General features: G+C 37.2%; 1 protein-coding gene across 2 annotated transcripts in view; it reads left to right on the forward strand.

Annotated features, from left to right (window-relative positions):
• The window catches only part of LOC110093491 (conserved oligomeric Golgi complex subunit 7), a 39,444-nt gene extending 22,126 nt beyond the window's left edge, over positions 1-17,318 (forward strand). For both annotated transcript variants that reach the window (XM_020818397.2, XM_028694632.1), the window contains one exon: positions 16,817-17,318. In XM_020818397.2, the coding sequence (XP_020674056.1) occupies positions 16,817-17,095 (279 nt within the window). In that variant the 3' untranslated portion in view covers positions 17,096-17,318. The remainder of the gene's footprint in view (positions 1-16,816) is intronic.
• Positions 17,319-18,525: the final 1,207 nt, after the last annotated feature.

Raw genomic sequence — 18,525 nt, forward strand, 5'->3', positions numbered from 1 at the left:
GCCAAAGAAACAAATACATGTCCTTGGCTCCAGGAGGTTTACTACAACCATTGGCACTTCCAAACAGAGTTTGGGAGGAAGTGTCCATGGTTTTCATCGACGGCTTACCCAAGTCAGAAGGATTCACGGTCATCATGGTGGTGGTGGACAGGCTCAGCAAATATGCACATTTCATTCTCTTACGACATCCTTACACGACGGTGACAGTGGCGGCGGCATTTATCAGAGAGGTGGTTAGACTGCATGGGATTCCTGAATCTGTTGTGTCTGATCGAGACAAAATGTTCCTCAGCCAGTTTTGGAGAGAATTATTCAGGATGCAAGGCACGGTCCTAAAAAGAAGCATCGCCTACCATCCACAGACTGATGGGCAAACGGAGGTGGTGAACCGAAGTTTGGAGACCTACTTGAGGTGTTTTTATTCAGAAACACCGCGAATGTGGGCAAAGTGGCTGCCTTGGGCTGAATATTGGTACAATACATCGTACCATTCTGCCTCTCAGATGACCCCACTTAGAGTGCTTTGTGGAAGGGACCCCCCACACTTAGTGCACTATGGGAAAGGAAGTACACCGGTCTCTTCAGTTGAGCAATAACTAGAGGAAAGGGACAAGGTGCTGGAAGAATTAAAGAAGCATCTGATGAGGGCCCAACAGATCATGAAGAAGCAAGCGGATTCACACAGGAGAGACTTGCAGTTTGAAGTAGGGGAGAAGGTATTCCTAAAACTACGACCCTACAGGCAAAGGACAGTAGCAAGAAGAAGGAATGAGAAATTGGCGCCAAGGTACTTTGGCCCCTACGAAGTGTTGGACAAGATTAGAGCAGTGGCCTATCGGTTGAAGTTACCCCTATCAGCCTCCATACATCCAGTGTTCCATGTGTTCCAGTTGAAGAGAGCGGTTGGAGAACATGCAGTTAGTACAGAACTACCAGTAACACTGACTAAGGAATTGGAAGTGATATTAGAGCCTCTTGAGCTAGTAGGAGTGAGAACAGATAAAGACGGCAACAAAGAAGTGCTAATCAAGTGGAGGGGTCTTCCAGATTTCGACGCTACTTGGGAGCCAATAGAGAGAATGAAGGAGCAATTCCCTTCCTTTCACCTTGAGGACAAGGTGAGTTTTTGGGAGGGGAGTATTGATATGCCGCCGGCCCAGCCGGCTGGACCGGTCCGGCCTGAACCGGTCCAGGTCTATTCCAGGCGAAATCCAAGGAGAAAAAGAGGGGGGCGGCAGCTCTTGTGGGCCCAAGCATTGATTGTTTTAACCATTAGGAGGGAAATTTTAAATTAAAGGGGTATTTAGGGCATTTTAATTAGTCGTTTTGCTTTAATTAGGGGATTTGGGGGGAGATTGGATCATCTTGAATTTGAATGAGAAATTTGAGATCTCTTGGTGTGCTTGGGCTCTAGGGTTTGCTAGAGACTTGTGGAGAGTGGTTCTTCCTCTTGAATCGAAGAACATTATATCTTCTTTGTTTTCTTGCATCTACTAGTGAAAACCTTATTTCTTTTCCTAAATTCTCTCTGTTTGGACGTGTTTCCTGCTGCGTGATTGCTGTTAAACTGCTGGGACAGCAGTTTTCCTCACTGTTTTGGACTAATTTTGACTAGGTTTACTTGCGAACTCAAGTATTTCCTATCAGACACCCATCTTTTGATGTCCTAAAACATATGTATTTGCAACTTTTCCAGAAATTAGACAATAAAATTTTTTATTGTGAAACCTGTGAGTTGGATAAACATAAAAGAACTCCATTCCCAAACAAAAGTGAGAGATATGCTACTCATTTCTACCTTATTCATAGTGATATATGGGGACCCTCTAAAATTCCCAATATCTCTGGAACACGCTGGTTTGTGTCATTCATTGATGATTGCACTAGAGTCTCTTGGATCTATCTCCTTAAACATAAATATGATGTTAGCACCATTATTCCCATCTTTCATTCTATGATAAAAAATCAATTCGGGGTAAAAATAAGGAGTTTCCGCTCAGATAATGCCAAATATTATTTCAACCAAACCCTTTCCTCCTATTTCCAGAGTGAAGGGATCATCCATGAGTCCTCCTGTGTTTACACCCCATAACAAAATGGGATTGCAGAGAGGAAAAATGGTCACCTTCTAGCCTCCACCCGAGCTTTCCTATTTCACTACAATACACCCAAATTCTATTGGGGGGAAGCTCTTTTAACTGCAGCGTATCTCATAAATCGATTACCTTCAACAGCCTTAGGCCTAAAAACTCCAATGGAGACCTTGTCCTCTTTTTACCCAGAGTTTCGAACTCATCATAATCTTGCACCCAAAATCTTTGGATGCACTGCCTATGTTCATATTCACAGTCAGAAGCGAGGAAAATTAGATCCAAGAGCACTCAAATGCATCTTTGTTGGCTATTCAACTACTCAAAAAGGGTATAAGTGTTATCATCCACCCACAAGAAAAACCTTTGTCTCTATTGATGTTACCTTTGCTGAACAAAATTCCTATTTTTCAAAAACTCATCTTTAGGGGGAGACTGAACTTGAGGAAGATGAGAAAAATGAACTAGCACCTCTTAACCTTCCTCCACCACCTCAAAACAATCCACCTGAAACCCAAGATAGGGAAACAAAAGACAAAGCTATCATTAGATTTGGAAAGGTTTACTCCAAACGTATAAGCTCAAGCTATGCTCCAAAGTAGATCCAAGAATTTGAACCATCTCCTGGAAATAAGGTAAGCTCACCAACTCCCTTATACCCTATAAACAACTCTATATCCTTCAACAACTTCTCATTGTCACACAAAAATTTCTTGTTACATTAGAAGATATCCATATTCCTAAAGAAGTTTTTGAGGCCTTATCTGATAAAAATTGGAAAAATACCTTGAAGGATGAAATGTAGGCCCTGGAGAAGAACAAAACATGGGAGATCATCAATCTACCGATAAGGAAAAAATCGGTCGGCTGCAAATGGGTGTTCTCAGTAAAATACAAAGCTGATGGCACACTTAGAGAGATATAATGTAAGACTATGGCAAAAGGGTTCACTCAAACATATGGCATTGACTACCAATAAATGTTTGCGCCTGTAGCCAAAATGAATACTGTCCGAATACTACTCTCACTAGCAGCCAAGTACAATTGGCATCTGGAACAATTGGATGTGAAAAATGCATTCCTGCACGGGGATTTAGAAGAAGAGATATTTATGGAAATACCACCAGGGTTTAAAGAAAATTCTAAATGTAACAAGGTGTGCAAACTGAAAAAAACTCTATATGAGCTCAAACAATCACCAAGGGCCTGGTTTGGAAGGTTCTCTAAATTCATGCTCCAGAATGGGTATCGACAGAGTCAAGGGGATCATACATTATTCTTCAAACACTCAGACTCAGGGGGAGTCACAATATTATTAGTGTATATTGATGATATTATCTTGACTGGAGATAATAAAAAGGAGAAAGCCAGTTTAAGGAAAAGTCTTACTAAGGAATTTGATATCAAAGAACTTGGTAGACTAAAATACTTTCTCGGAATTGAAGTAGCTCACTCCAGCAAAGGAATCTTCATTTCACAACAAAAATACATCAAAGATCTTCTAAAAGAAACAAGTAAACTAGCTTGTAAACCAGCACTGACACCAGTAGAATCTAATCTTAAACTGGGGGAAGCTAAAGAAGATCCAGATGTAGATAAAGGGGCCTACCAGAGACTTGTAGGGAAATTGATCTACCTCTCCCACACTAGATCAGACATAGCATTTGCTGTAAGCATGGTCAGTCAATTTATGCAGAATCCAAAGCAGATTCACATGCAAGCGGTAGACAGGATATTGCACTACCTTAAAGGAAGACCAGGAAAAGAAATTCTCTTTAAGAGAGATCGTGGACTAACCCTAGAAGTATATACGGATGCTGACTACGCAAGATCACCGGTTGATAGAAGATCTACCTCTAGGTATTGCACATTTCTTGGATGTAACTTAGTTACATGAAGAAACAAGAAACATAATGTTGTGGAAAGATCCAGTGCAGAAGCATAATATCGAACTATGGCCTTGGGAATATGTGAGCTAATATGGATCAAAATAATCTTAGAAGACTTAATGGTTAAGTGGGATGAGCCCATGAAGCTACATTGTGACAACAAATCAGCAATCAACATAGCCCACAATCCCGTCCAGCACGACAGGACCAAGCACATAGAAGTGGACAGACATTTTATTAAAGAAAAACTAGACAACTGTCTAGTAATTGTCAACCATGTATCATCAAAGGATCAACTTGCAGATATCCTTACTAAAGGATTGGACAATTCTGCCTTTCTCCAAATGATTGACAAGCTGGGATGACAGATCCATATTTCCCAGCTTGAGGAGGAGTGCTAAATCTCAACATCACGATCCAAAGAGAATCCACGACTGTGAACAGTAATCCATGGGAAGACCACCTGGATCATATTAATTCCTTCCATAGTTGATTTAGGAATGATTGTATTCTCATTATTCTAGAGTTATTTGTTTCCTTATCAATACACCTTGTATAGATCTATAAATAGGGAGTAGATTGCATAATAAAATTCAAGCTTATACCTCTCAAATTCCCGGTTTCAACAATAACATTGTCATTGCAAGTTATCATATTGATCATGAGGGCATCTGATGCGCCTTAGTATCAAAAACAGCAAAAAACTCCAAGAGATTCAACACAAAATTAGATTTTTATTGATAGAAAATCAAAAACGAACAAAGCAAAGATACAATGGTCCTCTTTCGAGTTGAGAATCTCTCCCAAACCTTAGACGTTGTTAGGATCTTCGACAAAAAGAAAACTATCGCACTCTCAAATCAAATTCTGCATAAAATAAAATAAATCCTAAACTCCACCTTAAAAAACTTCTCCTATTTCCCTCCTAAATCATCCTCATTTTTCTAATATACTTTCCTCTCTAATTTGAATTTCAATTAAGAATCCTTCCTAATTAATCTCTTCCTAAACCAGCTCTTCTTTCATGATATAATTCCAATTCCAATTTAAATTTTAATTAGGAAATCCTTTGTAATTAATCATTTCCTTAATTCCCCTTCTCACATATGTAATGATAGGTTTAATGGGCCGCACTAGGGGGGGGCTGAATTCCTTGCCTTGTTCGCCCCCTGTTGGTCCCACCTGCCCTCTCCTGTATTAATACTCCCCTCCCAAAAATGCACATTGTCCTCAAGTTGGAAGGTAGGGAACTGTCTCTTGATTGTCTCGTATGGCTTTCATGTGGCCTTATGCTCTGGCATATATTTCCACTTGATTAGCACCTCCTGTGCCCTTGTTTCCCCTCTACGCACAACTGCTACTTCCAGAGGTTCCAAAATGACCTCCATGTCTTTTGTCAAAGTCAGGGGTAGAGATGATGGTGTATGCTCTCCTATCGCCTTCTTAACTGTAAGACATGAAAGACGGTGCAATGCTGATGAAGGTAGTAGCCTTAGTTGATAGACTTTTGCTCCAATACACTCCACAACCTCATAAGGCCCAAAGTATCACGTGGATAATTTCTCATTCCTCCTTTTGGCTAGTGTTTTCTGTCTGTAGAGCCTCAAATTTAAGTAAAATATACCTCATGGCTCGAAGTTTACTTCTCTCCTATGCTCATCAGCCTTCCTTTTTATGATATGTTGGACTCTCAACAAATGCACCTTTAGCTTAGATCATACGTTGTCTCTCTCCTCTAGTACTGCTCGATGCTGGACATAGGTGTAGCGCTCTGCCCATAATGAATCTGATAGGGTGGATCCTCTCCCATAGAGAATCCTGAAAGGAGTGGTCTTCGCTGCTGAATGGTATGAGATATTGTACTAGTATTCTTCCCATGCAATCAACCTTACCCAACTTTTCGGCATGTTTGATACAAAGCATCTCAAATAGGATCATGGTTACTAAAAGCTGCTAATTTGATATGATCATCCTCAGTCCTTCATCATGTTCACTCTCCTATTTCAATCCTTCTCAATATAGGATCATGGGTATTGAAAAGATGCTAATTGAGGCTCTTTGTCTTTATGGGATAAGTTGTTTGTTTTCTAAGCCTGGTTAGTAGTGTATCTCAAAGTCATATCCAAACAACTTGAATAATCACCGTTGATGCTCCTCTGTGAGCATCTGTTATTCCAACAAATACTTCAAGCTCTGATATGGTCTGAATAGGAAATGCCTCCCCAATAAATAGAGTTGCTATTTTTGAATAGCCAAGGAAATAGCCATCAGCTCACTCTTATACGCAGACTTGAGTCTCGCGCTAGCTATGAGCACTTGACTGAAATAGGCGATAGGTCGCTGATCCTGCATGAGCACTACTTCTAATCCATATCATGTCGCATCTATCTCCACCACAATTGGCTTGCTGAAGTCGGGAAGTGCTAACACTGGTACACTGGTCATCGCCTTCTTCAATTGCTTGAAAGCCTTTGTAGCTGCCTCCCCCAATTTGAAACCGTTCTTCTTTAGCTGCTTAGTAAATGGCCATACTCTCGTGCAATGCCCTCACGCAAACTTTCTGTAGTACTCGATGAGACCAAAGAACTCTCTTGTCTTGCACCTCTGCCTCTATGAGGCGCTTGAAATTGGCCCCCCGGTGAACTCCCCCACTTTTCTCCTTTGGTGCCTCCCGCTGAAATGATACTGTCTTGGTCTTTAGTGCCAATGAAGTTGCGGTACTTCTGTAAGAGCCTCCCACAACCCTGCTCTTACCACTTCTCTCCATCTTCCTTCGATCCCCTTCTATTTGTGCTAGCTCCATGTTTCCTTTAATCCCCTCGGCCTCAGCAATTGGAAGTCCGCTCGTATGTCAGGCTTGAGGCCCTTCATGAAATTTCCCCCAATACTTCTTTCAAAATTCCCCTCAACTTCCCTGACAATAACTCAAACATCTCCCTATACTCCATGACAGTTCCCTCTTGTGTCAAGCTAAGGCATTGCTCGTGTAACTCTCCTTTCTGAATGGCTCAGAAACATTCCAACAAGCAATCCTTAAACTGCTCCCATGAACGGATCAGGTATCTAGCCTCTCTCCACTGGAGCCAAGCGAGAGCTTTCTCCTCCAGACATAACCCTGTGACTGTAAGCTTCTCCTCCTGTCTTAACCAATTCACCACAAAATACCTCTCCACCTGGTATACCCTCCCACACTATAGGAAAATCACGTATTACTGGCAGATTTTCTAGCGAATTTCCGGCGAAACTATTTTTTTCCAGTAAAATTAGCGTCGGAAAAAAATTTAGATGAAAAGAATCAGCTAGAAAATTTTTTCGGCGGAATCTGGCCGTCGAAAAAATTTTTGGTGGTTGTACGGCGGAGAAACTTTGCAAAAATAATTAAAAAAAAAATAATAACAGCAAGCTGACCTGCCTGCGACATCTGCCCTCACCCACCCGCACAAGCTGCCCGCCAGCCTGTCGCCCTGCCCGGCAGGCCAGCCCATGGCCGGCTCCCGAACACTCGCCTACACCCTACCAGTCATGAACACTGCACGCGATAGATAGCTCGCCTGCCAGCCTGAATGTGACCGTACCCGCTAGCCAATTTTCTAGAGTTGAAAATCTTTCCTCCATGGATTCGATTTGCTCCACTTCCCCTTCTAACACATCATCCTTCTTTGCTTTGATTCATGGATCTAAGTTTCAAATTGCAAAAAATATCAAAAATCAATTATTACGATCTTTAAACAACCCCCTCACTTTTCTAATATATTTCCCTCTCTAATTTGAATTTTAATTAAAAATTCTTTTCTAATTAATCCCTTCCTAAATCAACCTCCCTTTCCTAATATAGTTCCCTCTCCAATTTTAATTTCAATTAGATCCTAATTAATTCATTCCTTAATTCCTCTTCTCACATATGTAATGATAGGTTTAATGGATCTCACAGGGGTTCCTAATATAATTCTCTTTACAATCTTCTCGTCCCGCCTGCCCTCTTCCGATCCCATCTTCCCTCTTCTGTATCAACATCATACTTCATATCCTTAATGGCCTACCTCCCACTTATCATGCAGTAAAAAAACATTATGCGAACTACTCTTACTTCCATCGGCCTAAGGATCTATATTCTGTATTATTCAGTGAAGAAGTCCATATCAATATTGAGAATTCAAAATACTTTGTAGTTGTAAACACCTCGATTACTCTCGCAGCTACTTGTGGCCATAACAGAGGATGTTTTCAATCACCATCATCTTCAAACCAACACAGTATCAGTTCGCCTTATTGCAGTAGCCAAACTATATCAACCACCCGTTCTACTTGCCAAATCTATGAGAAAATCGGCAATACAACATTTGTTGGCATAGATGTGACCTGCAATACAATAATATCTCTACATATACCGCTAATGGACTTCTCACCCAACAACAACCTTCAATTTGAGATTATTATTATGATTCATGTGCTTCAGCCCATCTAACAGCAGACCTTCAAAGCATTCACCAGGCATCATCTTACACAGGGTCGGCCACTATTATACTTGGAAATGGAGCTTCCTTTTCAATCACCAACACCGACCAAGGTCTACTGCCCACTCCACCTTCAACTTGCAAGCTTCTACTTCATAATCTTTTACACGTCCCATCTATCCATCACAATCTTTTCTTTATCAACAAACTAATATTTGATATTCATTGTTCTGTTTTCTTTGATGCTATTGGCTTTATCAAGAAGGATTTATCGATTAATTAGGTCCTTCGCAGATGCAGTCGTGATGGTGTCTATCCCATGCCATCTTCCACCCATAGATTTTCCTCTACAGCACTCTTAGCCAGCTCCAAATCTTCCACCCTTTAGCATGCTCAACTTGGACATCCTTACCACTTCATGCTTTCTCTTCTACCCAAATAGCAACAACTTTCTTGTACTCATGTTTTGTCCCTTTCTCTGCATTTCCTGTAATGTGGTAAAAAAACCATAGATTTTTATATCCTAAATTAGAATACAAAGTTCACAGCCCTAGAACTTATACACTCAGATGTCTAAGGGCGCTCTCTAGTCCCCTCCCTCTGGGTTTAAATATTATGTACTCTTTATTGATGATTTTTCTAGATTTTATTGATTGCTCCCAATGCAGAACAAAACATAAACTTCATAGAAATTCATCATGTCACTCAAATGGCTTAAAATTTCTTCAATACTCATGAAAACTTTATGATTTGATGGTGGTGGAAAATACACATGTAATCACCTAAATTCCTCTCAGATCACGTAATCACACCTCAACTGAGTTGTCTTTAGCCCTTCTCCCCAAACAAAACTTCTCCATGCTCTGCCGTTTGCATCTTTATTGGTTAAATAATGGATATAGTTGTTTTAACCCTTTTAGCAGCAAAATAATCATCTCACGCCATTTTGTATTTCATGAAAATATCTATCCTTATTTTACAACTCCACCTGCTACGCACACCACTTCCTCTCCATCACACATATCTCCTCTTATCCTCCTTCCACATTCTGACGATCACCACTTCTGTGGAAATTCCTCCATCCAACTCTTCTCAGCCCTATCAAACAGCTACCTCAACTTCATTCTCAAGTTCCTCATTACATTCATCGAATTCCCCTCAACATCTGTTGCAATTTCAGATCTTCATTCTTTGTCTCCCACTATCTCTTCAGCTCCACTCAAAATTCATCCGATGCAAACTTGTCTCAAAATGGGCCATCTAAAACCCTAACGGCTATTCACCCTTAACGCCACTCTCCGCCCAAACATTACCCCCACTTCTTATACCTAAGCCTCCAAATTTCCTAAATGGCATAGTGCCATGTCGGCCAAATTTACTACACTCTAATGCCAGGGTACCTGGTCCCTCATTCCGCAACCTTCAAATCAAAAAATCTTTGATTGTTGTTAAACTTTCAAAACCAAACTTAAGTATGATGGAACCGTTGATCATTCGAGAGTTTGTCTAATTGCTCACTAAACAAGAATATGATATTGACTACTCTGAAACATTCAATCCCATTGCCAAGATGCCAAACTATTAGAACCCTTCATGCAGTTGTCCTCTACCATCAGTGGCTTGTTCTTTGGTTGGAAATCTCAAACACCTTTCTCCATGACTCACTTGACAAGGTTGTTTACATATCCCAACCACATAGCTTTGTGGACCCCCAACACCCTACAAAAGTTTACAAACTTCTCAAATCCGTTCATGGCTTAAAGTAGGCCCCAAAACAATAGTTTCTAACCTTCAACAACTTCCTTCCTAGCTGTAGTTTCAAAATCAGTAAATCTAACTCTTATTGCTCTACGCCAACAACTCCAAATGCATTTACCTCCTTATTTACATGACATTCTCATAATCGGTAGTCACCCTTGCACAATCGTGGCTATTATCAAAGACTTACAAATTTAGTTTCCTTTTGGCTTGGTATTCAATTCGCCAAAACATCTTCCGGATATTTTCTACACCAAGGGTATGCCATTGCAAATATGTTTAGGACCTCCCGCAAAAATTTGGATTGGTTTATTGGAAATCAACCCTTACTCCAATTTCTCTTAAGTCTCTTGTTAAATATGATACATATTAGCTCTTCACCAACCCAACCTTCTTTCGTAGAATTTTGCCATCTCTCGTGTAGATGTTACTTTCACTACTAATCAATTTTTTGTCAATTCATGCATCAACCACTCAACAAATATTTTCAGCAACTTAAACGCCTCCACTATATCAAAGGGACTGCTAATCTTGGCATGTTAATTACCAAAGGAGATCTTGCTCTTCATTCCTATTTGGTCTTCTATTAGGCCTATGATCCTATAGATCATAAATCCAGTAGTAGTTATTGCACCTTAGAAACTACTCTTCTTTCTTGAAGTGTTAAAAAGTAGCCAACCATTGCCAAATCAACCACAGAGGCCAAATATCAAGTTCTTGCCTCTGTTGCCTTCAACATAGTGTGGCATCATCGTCCCTTGCATGACTTTTATATTCCCATTCTTTTCCCTGCTTCTCCATGGTGATAACACCTCAATCATATCTTTGGCTAATAATTACGTATTCAATGCTCACATTAAATATACAGAGATTGATTGTCATTTCATTCAGTATCGCATCCACTCTAATGAAATTATTATGCTTCACTCTCGTGATCAACCAGCTTGTATGTTCACCAATGCTCTCTCCTTCACCCAATTCCAATAACTAAGTCAAAGTTAGCACAATAAGACTTGGATCATCAATTTGTAGGGCAGTGATAAGCCCTCATATGATAAGGAAAAGCCTTCTCAGCTATTCTTACCTTAAAACCATTTTCCCTAGTGAATAACAACTACCTCCTGTAGCATTGTCTTTGGCCATTGATCACCAAAAACTTATGGCATTTCCTGTCACGAACTTGATACCACACAGGTCATACCGTACTCGATCGTGACAAGAACCAAAAACTGGCCCTAAGATCCAGTTGGAGAAGTGCTAAGAAAAATTAACTTCTAATTTATACAACACATGACCACTACTAAATACAATATAAAGTGAAAGACTAAATATAAAAAATAATTTTTTTATATATCATCTAAAAATACATGTATAATCAGAAGATATATCTATAACAATGTTTGGTATTTGCAAGTATAAAATGAAGTCAAGCCTGCATAAATGAAACTAGCCAAAAAGTATATCTACAGCTAAGATTAGATCCTGCTATCAAACTACTCAGCTTGCTCTTTACCCTTTCACTGACCTAAAAGTGGGAGCAAAAATAAATATAAGCTAACATGGCTCAGTAGGCTATTGTAGCCAACAATAGAAATCAATAGCTTAAACCAAATGGACTAAAAATATTGTGCTATAATAATAAATCTAAGTATTGTAGGGAAAGATGAAATTGAAACAAATACTGATACTGAATTTTTTAATATGCATTTAAATAACACTAAAATTGTGGAAACTAATTGAAATATAAACAAATATCTTATAGTAAATATCATAATAGCCTTTAAACTCCAACTTCTAGCATATACAAATAAACAATAAAATACTTTCTCTTTGTTAATAGAATCCCTTCTCTCCACTAATAGAATCCCTTCTCTCCACTAATAGAATCCCTTCTTAGGGAATATCAGAATTGCTCTAAGGCTTTAGAGTTTTTATCATAATATATAACAAAATCGCTTCTCTCTGCCAACATAATTTCACATTTCAATCAATATATACATATTTCAATGCATTATATTAAATAAAGTATAATTGAACTAAATTTAGAACTTACCAAAATGCCTTAATGGTCAACAAAAAAATCTTGTTAAGCATAATTCATATTTTCAGAAACTATTCAAATTACTAAAATCTTATATAACAACATTCTGAAGCTTTAATTAACACTAAAGCATTATTTTTAGATGTCAAAGCAAAATTTTAAATTGATAAAAAATGTTGTTTTTTAGAATCATGTGGCGAAAAATTTCAAATAAATACTCAAAACGATCAGAACAGTTGTGTCGATAACATATTGAAAGTTAAAAGGATAAAAGTTATCATGATCTGATAAAATTGTATTTTTGTAAAATCAAATTATAAATTTGATTGAAAATATTTCAAACCCACCGAATTATTGAATATTGAGATAGGTAAAATGTAATTTAACTCGATCCAAGCAACTTTTTTAATTGGGTTGACAGTTAAAAACGATCATAAGCTGCTTGAAACTCTCCCTCACTTGGAATCTCTCTCTCTCTCTCTCTAGGTACTACTCTAATGGAACATAATGGAATGAATAGTGGACTTGGATATTTTTAAGTGCGAAATTTGGCTTAGTGTTGAGGCACTAGTTCATTTTTTATTTTCCCGAGCCCACAATGTCGGGATGCCACTATTCCAATGCCGAGGTGCTAGGACCAACGCTAGGGTGATAGACAACACAACACCTAGGAGCTCTAAATGAAAAAAAAAATTAGATTTCACCAATATGCATTTGAACCCTATATGCCACTCTAGAACACATTCAAACATTTTTCATACAAATTATTTTCAAACATATAAAAAATAGTTTATTCAATAAATTACCTCTTTCGAGTTGGGTCATAATAGGTTGAACTAAATATTGAATTTGGATGTACTATAACTCTCCTATTCTTAGAAAAATATCATCTTCGATATTTCCAAGTCAAAACAAATCAGAATAAATTTAGATATAATTATATCATCTCAGATTCCTTCTCCCAAGTAGCCTGCTTCCACTGCTCCTTGAGCATCAGAATCTGGTTGCTTCTCAATTTCCTGATATCATATGCTAGACTTCTATTGGGCTCTTCCTTATAGTGCAGATTCGAATGAATCTCAGCATCATTAGTAGAAATTTTTTTCCAAAATCAGATACTTACTTCCTCAAAGAAGATACATGAAATACACCATGTATCTGACATATGGTTAGGTAATAATAACCTATACGTTGGGCCACCAATCTTCTCAGTAACCTTAAAAGTCCAATGTACCTATAGCTCAGATTCTTTCATATCTGCTAACACATTTCATAGGGTTGACTTTGATATAAATAAAATCACCAACTTGAAACTCAACGATTTTGTGCCTCTCAATATTTCTTCTGCCTATTCGATGCAGACTTTAATGTTTCTCTTATCAGACGAATCTTTATTGTAGTGTCATCTATAAAAGTTGACCCTATCATATGCCTAACACCCACCTCTGTCAAAGACAGAGGGATCCTGCACTTTATACCGTACAGATTTTCATAAGAAGTCATACTTATGTTGGGCTAATAATTGTTGTTATAAGTAAATTCTATCAGCGGGATATGATCCTTTCAACTATCCTCAAAATTCAAAACACAATATTAAAATCTCCTCCAGTCTCTAAATCGGTCGCTAATGTTCTGCCTTTACTAACTGACATATCTCACACTTTGAAATAGACTCTGCTACGTCCTTTCTGAAGCCAGACAATTAGAAACATACTTTTCAAATCTGCATATATCTTATTACTTCCTTGATGAATAGTGTGTCTCATATAAAATTTCAGCTCCCATACCACTAATGAAAGGAATACATAATCAATATTTGTAGAAAATGATATTATGATCAAATAGAGAAAGTTGAGGTCTCTTACCAAACTTAATCTGACCACTTAATTTTAGATACTTTGTATTGACTTTTGAGCTACATGAATTCTTTCTTGAAGAGTTGGTTTAATTGGAATATGTATCAGCGGATATCAACTCTATCTCCAGCTTTTCTAAATCTCGAATAAAAAAGTCTACAATAGTGAGCAATGAAAGAGAAGTACTTAAAGACTTCCAACTCAAAGTGTTTGACACTACATTCGCTTTACCAGTCTGATACTAAATAGACAGATCATAATCTTTGATCAACTCTAGTCATCTTCTTTGTCTCAAATTCAATTTTTTTTTAGTGAATATATACTTCAAATTCTGATGATCAGTGAAGATCTCGCATCTAACTCCGTATAAGCAATGCCCTCATAGTCCATAATCCATACAAAAGCTACTGACTTCTGAGTCAGTCTCATCAATAGCACAAAAATCCAAGAAAACCCCTTAACAAACTTCTGATAGTAATCAGCCAAGCATAAAAAACTATGAACTTTTGAACTGTTGTAAGCCTTAGCCAATCAGAAATAGTTTGAACCTTCTGGAGATCGACTTAAATGCGTGCACTACTCACTACGCTCCCAAAAAATGAAGTGCTAGTTAATCAGAACTTGCATTTTGAGAACTTTAGCATATAACTGATGCTACCTCAGAATTTTTAGAGCAGTCCTTAAGTATGTTGCATGCTTATCCTAAGATTTGGAATAAATCATAATATCATCTATAAAAATTATCACAAACTGGTGCAGATTCTTATTGAAAATCCTATTCATTAAAGCCATGAAGACCGCTAGGGCATTAGTTATCCCAAACGACATGACTAAAAACTTATAATGGTCGTACCTCATGCTAAATGCAGTCTTCCCCACATCCTTTTTGACTTTTAGTTGATGATAACTAAATCACATATCAATCTTAAAAAATACTAAACATCCAACTAATTGATCAAATATGTGATCAATCCTAGGTAAGAGATACTTATTTTTTATAGTTACCTTGTTCAGATCTCTATACTTGATACACATCCGTAAGTTATCACCCTTTTTCTTTACAAATAATACAAGTGCTTCCCATGCAGGTGCTCCCCAGGAGACACACTGGAACAGATAAAACCTCTATACACCAACTCATGAAGTTTGCACCTTCAACTCTTAAAGTTTCTTAAGTTACATCCGATATGGGGCCTTAGAGATCGGAGATGTACCTGAAAAATATCTGTATAAAACTCTCTCTCTCTCTCTCTCTCTCTCTCTCTCTCTGTGCGGCGGTAAAGTCACTAACTTCTCAGGGAAGAGATTAGGAAACTCCTGAACTACAAGGATATTACTCATAAATGCAGAAGAAATCCTCACATCTCTAACAGTGCTAAAAATACTGGACAACATTTCCTCCAAAGTCTATTCACTTTTAGATTAGAAATTAGATAATAGAGAATACCTCTAATTCCCTGAAATACAAAGCTCTCACCATTCTAATATAATGTCACTTTTTTCAGGTAATCAATCTGAGCCTCATACCGACTTATTAAGTGCATACCCATAATAACAATGAATACAAAAATAAGCAATAAATCAAACTAGATCTCTAAACTCTCTTAAAAAACTCCAAAGCATAAAAATAAATCCTACTAGATACCATTCTATATCCCGTAGGCAAAACTACATACAAAAAATTAGGTAATAGTAGCAAACTGAGAGAATCAAAATATATCTCTAATGTAAAAGAATGTCTAGTACGAGAATCGAATAAAATACGATAAGGAGATGTAGAAATATGAAATATACATTTCACAACATTTGAAAACTCACTGACATTTTGCTGCATCAGACTGTAAACTCATGGTTTTATTGGAGTCAAAGCAACAAAACTCTCTACACATCACAAATTTCCATAATACTGACCTGTTGATGGTCCATCACTCCTATCATCGGAAACTTCAGAATATGATTGGGATGGTACTGTCTTATGCCTCCCTACTATCGGCTGCCCAGAATTGTCAGTGCTCCAATCAAAGCATTTATAAGAGCCACCTTATGGACACAGCAATCATACATCAATATTGTTTACTGTAAAAACACTAACCCAATGCTCTATAACATTGACCATTGTGTCTCCTTCCATAATGTTGGCATAACGATGCCCCATCGACTGAACCTCCAAAACTGGCAACACTACCTCTATTCGATCCAAAAGAAACTGTTATTGGCTATCCCCTTCTTCTAAACTCAGCTAGTTCAAACTTGTTCTTCTTCTCAGAATGACTACTGTTATCTATCTCATTGTAAATTCTCTTCTTGAGCACAGTTCATCACCGTTGAACTACTATCAGATCAACCTCTGTCCTTTTGGCCCTCTCGACCTACTGAGTAAAATCTATGATGTCATGTACGAAAAATTGAAATTGAAATAGATATGGATACTGAATTTTTTAATAAATATTTAAATTACTATTGAAATTGTACTGAAACTAATTGAAATATAAATAAATATTAGAACAACCTTCAGGCTCCAACTTCCAATATATACAAATAAACAACATAATTCCTTATGTCCGCTAATAGAATTCTTTCTCTGCTAGCAGAATCCTTTCTTAGAGAATATGAGAATAGCCCTCTAGCTTTAGAATTTTTGTCAAAAGACAGATAACATAATCATTTTTCTTCGCCAATTAAATCAAGTTTATTTGCTGATTTTATCTTTTGTTGTGATTGTGTATAGGTTGCAGAGGGTGCCACTGCTCTCTTCATGGAACAGCTGCGAGGAATCCATTACATCACAGAGCGTGGGGCGCAGCAGTTATCAGCTGACATTGAGTACCTTAGCAATGTGCTTTCTGCCCTCTCAATGCCGATTCCACCATTTCTTTCTACATTTCACACTTTTGTCTCAACTTCGAGGGATGAAATCCGAAATCTACTTAAACCTGATAGTTCAAATCAACTTGATCTCCCCACAGCACACCTTGTATGCAAAATAAGACGCATTTCTCTTGATTAGGGATTATTTTCACCTGCAACTTCCATTCAATTGAGTTCAGAGAGGGACAGAATTCATCAATCTTAGTTCTCTCAATATTGCTACTGGCACACGGCATATTTTCTTGTATTTGACATTTTAGTGGAGAAAATTTTCACGATTGCCTGTTTGATATTGGAATCAATGACCAACATTTCTGTTAATATGGCTTGAGAGAATGAATCAGATTGGTTTGCTTTTGTTTTGTGTGGCAGCATGCATGTACAAATTTCTTTGATATGCTAAAGCAAACATAGCTTATGTTGAGGATTTTAATTGACTTCAATTTAGACTTGTCCAAGCACCACCATCAAACTCCTATGTTTGAAATAGTAATGTAAGATAATATTCCATTCTTCATCATCTGTGTCTACTATGTCGAAAAACATCTCAATGACATGTTGTAGCTACATGATGAAGAATGCAAGATTATCTTACATTGTTATTTCTTTCAAAGGAATTAATATGGTGGACAGTGCTTCACTAAAATAATACATCACCTCTAACTTCAAGCTTCATTGATTCATATTCTTTTCTATTACCATGTATAGAAGATAAATAAGTACCACTAGGATAATACTCATTGGGATCATTACAACTATTAAATTGTCCATTAAAAGTCCAACCAACTTTGTTGTCTTATTTCTATAATTCAATCCACTACGAGAAAAATTTCTATAAAAATAAAGATTAAGATTTAAATTATGTTCAAATAAAGGTCAAACACTTATTCAAATCAAAATTTAATTCATGTCATGTTCAAACATTTTCGAACAATGTTTGGATCATTTTTAAGCAACAATAAAAAAAATAATTCAAATATGATTGGAACCTATTTGAACCTTGTTCAAATCAAATTCCAATCTAATCAAATAAGTTTCAAATCTTTTTTCATGGTTGATCAAACTTTGTTCAAACCTTATTAAAAGGCTTTATTTTATTGTGCATTCAAGATCTGCCAAATTGAACACAATTTTAAAAGATTTTCTTCCTCATTATAAAATGTGATTTTTATCATTTATTAATAAATCACTTTAATCATATGCCATAACATTATTTAACGTTAAAATATTAACTCATAGCTACTTGACGCCTTATTAAGCCACTTCGTTCAACCATAGCTTCGTCATCTTTTTTATGATGCTCTAAGAAAAAATATCTTAAAACAATAAAAAAATCAGCAATGTCAATGATAGGAAATGTTACATTGTGTGTCAAGAAGATTTGAATAAAAAATTTGTTTTCATTATAAGCAAAATTTATGTGATCTTAAATTAGGTGATATTTAGCCAAATAAAAATATAAAGGTATATTGCTATGAATATCCCTATTATGAGGGCTGTGAATTCAAATTTACCCATTGCTTTATATATAATAGGGATATATTCCTATCATATATCAAGTTCACTTCA

Source organism: Dendrobium catenatum, unplaced genomic scaffold (assembly GCF_001605985.2).
Source record: "Dendrobium catenatum unplaced genomic scaffold, ASM160598v2 fragScaff_scaffold_525, whole genome shotgun sequence".
Classification (NCBI taxonomy): domain Eukaryota; kingdom Viridiplantae; phylum Streptophyta; class Magnoliopsida; order Asparagales; family Orchidaceae; genus Dendrobium; species Dendrobium catenatum.